Source organism: Triticum urartu, chromosome 1A (assembly GCF_056163025.1).
Source record: "Triticum urartu cultivar PI428250 chromosome 1A, HENAU_Tu73, whole genome shotgun sequence".
Taxonomy (NCBI): domain Eukaryota; kingdom Viridiplantae; phylum Streptophyta; class Magnoliopsida; order Poales; family Poaceae; genus Triticum; species Triticum urartu.
In genome coordinates this window covers 286,003,670-286,010,167 of record NC_141873.1, presented here as the reverse complement: position 1 = coordinate 286,010,167, position 6,498 = coordinate 286,003,670, and the positions used below count along the sequence as shown (strand labels likewise).

The 6,498-nt window shown below is 47.4% G+C and overlaps 1 protein-coding gene across 1 annotated transcript; it reads right to left on the bottom strand.

The window, feature by feature from the left end:
- Nucleotides 1-2,494: 2,494 nt before the first annotated feature.
- Nucleotides 2,495-5,988, bottom strand: LOC125507171 (putative cytokinin riboside 5'-monophosphate phosphoribohydrolase LOGL10). The gene is made up of 7 exons (XM_048671840.2): nt 5,704-5,988; nt 5,178-5,275; nt 5,025-5,055; nt 3,676-3,775; nt 3,198-3,268; nt 2,961-3,104; nt 2,495-2,863 (listed from the first exon to the last, which is right to left on the bottom strand). Exons 1-7 carry the CDS (start codon nt 5,803-5,805, stop codon nt 2,783-2,785), a joined length of 627 nt encoding a protein of 208 aa, XP_048527797.2. The 5' UTR covers nt 5,806-5,988; the 3' UTR covers nt 2,495-2,782.
- Nucleotides 5,989-6,498: the final 510 nt, after the last annotated feature.

Below are 6,498 nucleotides of genomic sequence, written 5' to 3'. Positions count from 1 at the left end.
GTCATGGACCAAAGTGGCTTCAGCCTAGAGGCTCTCATGGCGTCTCTGAGCCACCTGCTGGGCAACAAAGCCCAATGTGTTGGGTTTGTTGCCATGGGAGACACCCACGGGGTGCTCTGGCTTAGGACCTGGGCAGGCAAGCACTACTACTAGTGCTGCTTCTGGTGGTGGTGATGACGTGCATGATCCTCAACGACGATGGCGATGCACATTTTGTGGTAGGGAAGGCTTGATATACTCTTGATGCTGGCCTATTTATTTTGATGAGGTGGTATAGTAACCCCTTATGCTGATGGTGAACAAGCGATGGTAGGATGACACCATAGTAGTGGTAGGATGAACTTGTTAAGCAGTATGATCATGCATGCTTACTTATGATTCATGTCTATTGTGATCCATTGCTTGCTTCTAGAATTATTGCTCCTGTGCCATGCTAAGACAAGTGGTATGTGGTGTTCCGAGGGAGGGTTCGAGGGGTTTATAGTTCATGGGAAGCATGCAATGAACAAGTGGCGAGTTACAAAAACAGCCGCCACAAAAGGGTTTAAGAGTAAGCAGGCGGCAGCAGATGCTTACTCCAAGGCCGTGCTCAAGTAGGCATGCAGTGTTGAACTTGGCAAGTCGGATCGACAGTTTGGGTTGAAGAACTTCATCGTCATCATTCAGTTTGTCATGCTTGCAGTGTTGTTCTACTGGTGTGACCGTGTGTAAGATGTAGTTGGAAAGCTCACCAGGTAGGATACAAGGTAGCTAGACCTCACTGTCTGTATGCAACCAAACAATGAGTAGTAGTATGAGCCGAGCCAATGCGACCAAGCAAAGCACAATGCGTAGAGTCGTTGCTACGATGCAGGGTAAAGGGATGCAGACAAAAATTCAACATGCAGATGTTGGTTTATTGCCTGCGTTAGCTCAACCATGCTCACTTGGAACAAGTATGCAAAGTGGCAAAAAACGATGTGAGTAACCAAACACGTCAATAGTGAATGATATGGCTCGTAGTTTGAACAGTGGTGAAAAAGTTTGGAAATCTCTATGAAACAGAAAGTCCTACCCAAAATTCAGGTCTTTTGGGGCGAGTTATTGAAAGTGCATTTAATCCCTAGTGGTATTTTGATGTGATGACATGTGGTTAGCGAGACTAATGATGATTATTAAAGTTTAGCTATGTTCATTGGCCTTTCGAATGTTTTATATGGAGATGGTTGACCACCCCAATTTTCAAAATGGGAAAAGGCGTGGTTATCCCAAGACCCGGGAGTTTTGTTTTGGTTTCTTTTGAGTCATAGGACAACCGTACTATTAAGAAAGGGTGACTACTAAGAACGTTGTGTTTCGCTCATGAGGTCTGGCACTCCACCCTCTCCCATTGTCGCATTACCCACTTCACCCCGAGCCCGACCTGCGTTCTCGTCTAGTGGTGGGCCATATCTTGCTCGTTGGTTCCTCGACATGCACAAAAAGGTTTTGACTCTGTCATCGTCCTCACCGATGGATGCTTTGGAAGGAAAGGAACAAAATTGCTTGCAAGGTGTACCATCAGATTGCCTCCGAGGTTGAGTTGTTTCGATGCGGGCTGTGCCACATTTAGAGATAGGCTTTTAGTGTTTGTTTTGCATTGGGGATGTCCTGTAGTTAGTGCAGCGCCCTGTAACTAGTGATGATCACGAAGGCCTGGCTCTGATGCCTCGGCCCTGGCACCTATTGATTTTTTCTTTCTCGACTCTTGAGTAGGTCACATTGGAGGCCGAAAAATTAAAAAAAAATCAAACTTTGCAATTTTAAAAATTTCTAAAAGTCATACACATATACGAGGATGTAATGTATATTCATGTATTTCATGATGAAATAGCTCAGATTGTGTGCCGCAAAATAAAGGAGTTTGAAAAGAACAGTGTATGTGTTGAAAAGCCACTTTTTTGTAGCTCTCATTTTAACATATTTCATCATGAAAATTTACACACATATACATTAGGGTGTATGTGTATTAAAAAAAGATTTTAAAATGTAAAAGTATGAATTTCAAAATTTTCAAATTCAGCCTCCATGGTGCTCATCTTCCATTCAGCATTTTCAGCCTTTCTTGTACCGTTCGATTACAATCTTGTAATATACTCCCTCTGTCCAAAAATAAGTGTCTTGAGTTTAGTACAAATTTGTACTAGAGCTAGTACAAAGTTGAGACACTTATTTTGAGACGTAGGAGTATCAGACACCGACATGCAACAAAAACAAGAGAAAACCAGACCCCGAAGTCATGCATCTCTTGATAATATAAGAAAAAGCAAGTGAAAGCCAAATACAAACATGAAAGACACAAAACAAACCATAGCGTAGGGGTAATAGTTCAGAGAAACACACACACCTCTTGATTCAATGCTCAGTTTGACTGACCAAAGTTGTGCACACTGCTATAGTTCATGTTGTTGTCAATGGACGCACAACCTTGAAAAACTAACATTATATTGACTGATACCAGCAGCAGCAGTAGTAGTACTAATTAAGCAGGTAGAGATGGACATGGACGGCGATGCTCTAATAGGGAGCTTGAAACCGGTCAGGTTTTACAATATCCTTGAGCTGTCCCCGATGGAAGCACAACATATACAAAACGCACGCACGCTCACATAATTTGCTACTACTACTACAACAATCAAACAACGAAAACCCCTTCATCAATCCTGCACTGCAAATCCGCATCATCATCATCAGAGTTAAACACATGCATGCATGGCAACCGGCTGGCCGGCCTCGCCCTTGGTCTGCACCCACAACGTCCTGGTCAGTACCCTAGGTGCCCTATCTCCGCCGCTATGTCCCAGTTGAGCTTCGACGCCACCCTGTCGTGGTAAGGCACGTAGTTCTGAGCAGAAACAAGCAGTCTCATCGTCAGATGCAGAATTTTACACGCGCGAGTTCAGGTTCAGGTTCAGGTTCAGGGTCAGAAAATATGTATGTACCTCGAGCTTCTCCATGAGCTCCTCGGCCGTGGGGGCGAGCACGATGATGCGGCGCGCGCTGGTGTTGATGAACCCTTCCTCCACGGCCTTGTCGATGAAGGTCAGCAGCGAGTTGTAGTACCCGTCCACGTTCAGCAGCCCAACCTGAAGCAAAGCAAGCAACATCGCGTTCGTTCAGGCATTTCTCAGTTTCAACCTCAAGGAAGGATCGACAGAAAGGACAGTGGCAGCCCGTACCGGCTTGTGATGGATGCCGAGCTGCGCCCATGTAATCACTTCGAGTAGCTCCTCCAGCGTACCATATCCTCCTGCATTGACACAAGTCACGTGAATAATCTGCTACTGGTTCGTTGTACATCGCACAGCAGGACGTGCAACACGAGCGGCTCTCAGCGGCTCGACACCTCCATGCATGTACCCGGTGGGGGCGATGCTACTGCTAAAACGTTTGCCCCAATTATTGGGAATTTACACCAGCTAGCTAGCTGGACCCAGATTCATGCATGGGATCTGGAGCTAGCTTTCATTTTTTGGATAGACATGTGAAAAATGCCCCAAGTTACAGCCTGATCTACCACTTGACTGTAACCTGCCATTGATTTCTGCAGAGCAATGAATGTTCTATATATTCACCTGATCCAGATCCAGACGAGGTAAAGATGCAGGCAGGCAGGCTAATATGGTTACATGTGTGTGCTGAGTTGGTGTGACTCACCAGGCAGGGCTATGAAGGCGTCAGAGTGCCTTGCCATCTCTGCCTTCCTCTGATGCATGTCCGCCACTGTCCTCACCTCCCCCACCGTCTCACCGCTTATCTGAAACAGACACAGAGAAAACATCAACATTGCTGCAAAGGAAATAAGTCTCTGCCATGCCATGATGCATGCTTGGTCTCTTCGTGTTTGGCGACATAGTATTTGATCTGCGGAGACAAACACTAGCACATTCCCAAGACGGGGCATGATTGTGCTCAAAGGGGGCCGAAAATGTCATTAGCTGCTTCAAATATCCTCTCTCTTTTTTACCCCCTTGGGCAAGGTTGAAAGGACTAGCAGGAGGCTGAGGACCACGCAAAAAGCCACAGCCAACATAAAAGAAAAACGACTCTGGATATGCATGAACATGAGAGTCCTCTGAAGCACGTACGATTTAATTGTTTCTGAGCACACCATCTACCAGTGATGTGACATAGTAGTATAGGATAAACCACAATACGATACGGTAACCCTAGTGCGTATCATGGACGAGCATTTCATTTATCTTTTGGAAACGCATTATTCTGAAGAAAACATGAGGGCCGGGCAGCCAAAGAAGGCAATATCTCTTTTCCCCTAGCAGGCAGATTAGAAAGGAGATGATGCTAATAACCCAATATGCTGCCATGGCAAGGCTTTTGGTGGCAAGAGATTGCTCTACTACTAGTGTACAGCTGCGCTTTTTGCGCCACTAGTAGTTTATCCTCACGCCGAGATCTGGATTTGTGCCAAAAGCATACTGCTACCTCTTGATCACAGCTGCTCCTCCTCCAGGTAGGAGTGGTAGTAGAGGGTATTCTTTTCTTTTGCACACCCAAGTGCCATGTCCCCTGGGACTGCAGCACCGGCAGGAGTGCTTCAAACTCCCAAGCCTATTTGATTATTAGTGACTCTACGCCCTAACACTAACAGCGACGACATAAACAAGTCCCGAACGTTAGCACGTTGCCATGATTGGCTCCAACAGAAGCAAGCGTTTGCAAGCTGCAGGTAGTACGAGCAGGGACCCAACTGGCATGCCCAAGATCTTTCGGACGAGCCACGGCAGGCCATGGACGGCGGAGAATGTCGGTCTGTTTGGTACGCGTGGGAAGTTGCTAGTACTACATGTTGCTGGCCAATTTTGTCTGATCATCTAGAAAAGCAAATCGAGTTTCAGCTTCAAAATTAGCGAGACACTACGTTCTTTCAGGTTTTTTTTTGAATCTCCAGTTAATTAATTAATTAATTAATTAATTTAAAAGCATGCATCTAGTACACAGGATATTCGCTCCTAGTAGTTGTAGACATGCACGAGTAGCGGACATACCTCTGGGGTCATGAGGGTCTTGGGAATGACACTGCGCGTGGACAACAAGATGACAAAACAAGCGATCAGCACATGCATCCACCAGGCCAGCCCAGCTAGCTAGCAAAATGAGAAAAAGAAGAAGAGCCAAGCTGAGCTGAGATTGTTACATACCCTATGACGTGCCTGCCGCCGTCGTGCACCGCCTGGGACACCATGCCCATGAGCCCGATGCTCCCCCCGCCGTACACCAGGTCCACGCCCCTCGCCACCTGCCACAGCAACGTGCCAAGTCACCACCCAGTAAATTCAAATACGAAAACTGCACGGTTAAACTCCTCCTCAACGGCCGGTACAGATGAAACATGCTTCTTGAACGCGATCGATCAAGAGGGTGGGGGGCAGAACAGAGCTAGCATGGCTATAATTCAATTTCGATTTAATGGAGCCGTGAATGCGGTAGGGCCGGCGATGTTTGACGAGCACAGGGGAGGAATGACTTTTGTGGAATTGTTGTGGAGGAGGAAGGCAAGCCGCAAGCGGGGCAAATTTTGACAAAAGTTGGGCAGCAAAGTAAATTGCAAATTCATATGGTGTAAGTGACTAGCCGGCCCGGCCGGTTCAGAAATATATATGGTGTGACTACGCACGCGCATAGAGGTAGGGAGAGTGGTGAGTGTGGCTAGTAAAGCATGGTTACCAGCTCGTTGCCGAGCTCAATGGCGGCGTCATGGTAGCTCCTCTTCTTGCCCTGGCTACTGCCGCAGAAGACGCAGATCCTCTTGAACCTCGACTGCCTCATCGCTCTCTATCTCCTCGCTCTGGCTAGCTGCCTGGGTAGGTGGTGCTCGACTCTAGCAAGCAAGCACGCAGGAGTCGCGCTTGGAGGGTGATTGTCGTGGTGGTGTGGGGTGCGTGCGCTGCTAGCACAAACACAAGGAAGGAAGGAAGGAAGGCCTTGTGGATGGAGGGAGGGAGGCAGTGCGCCACCCATGGCTATATAATAGTGGGGAGGGGAGAGAGACGATAGTAGAATGGGAACTGAAAGGGACGGAAGCAAAGGGAAGGGAAGCAAAATAAATGCGCGCACATGGAGGAAAAACACTCCTCCATCCATCCACGGATCCACCCAGCCAAGATGGCGAGGGCTTTTCCGTGAAATGGACAGGATGGGCTGTCTGTCTATCGATGCAATGCACGGGTGACTCACCTTATCGGTTTTGCCGCGTCAAAGCGGAACGGGGATTATCCTCCCTCCCTGGGTCGTTTAGGCTCGAGCTACCAAATCCATTGATTAGAAATGAGTGTTATAAGAACACTCGCAAAGGAGGAATGCACCGCAAAAAGATGAGCGTCAAAAAAGAAGAAAGTAAAGGACTGGTCGGTTTATCAAGGAAAACCGGGCGAAAACATAAACAACACCTCGACATTCAAAACGCCAGAAAGGTCAACATCCGAGAACATACCCGACCGGGCACTCGAGCTTCTTCGTTGC

Bases quoted from the DNA above. Each gene is read 5' to 3' on its own strand.
- LOC125507171 (XM_048671840.2), bottom strand. From the start codon at position 5,805: ATGAGGCAGTCGAGGTTCAAGAGGATCTGCGTCTTCTGCGGCAGTAGC. The intron at 5,056-5,177 runs GTATGTAACAAT...GTCCACGCGCAG, and splicing joins GGCGGCAGGCACGTCATAGG to TGTCATTCCCAAGACCCTCA. The intron at 3,776-5,024 runs GTATGTCCGCTA...TGTCTGTTTCAG, and splicing joins AGACCCTCATGACCCCAGAG to ATAAGCGGTGAGACGGTGGG.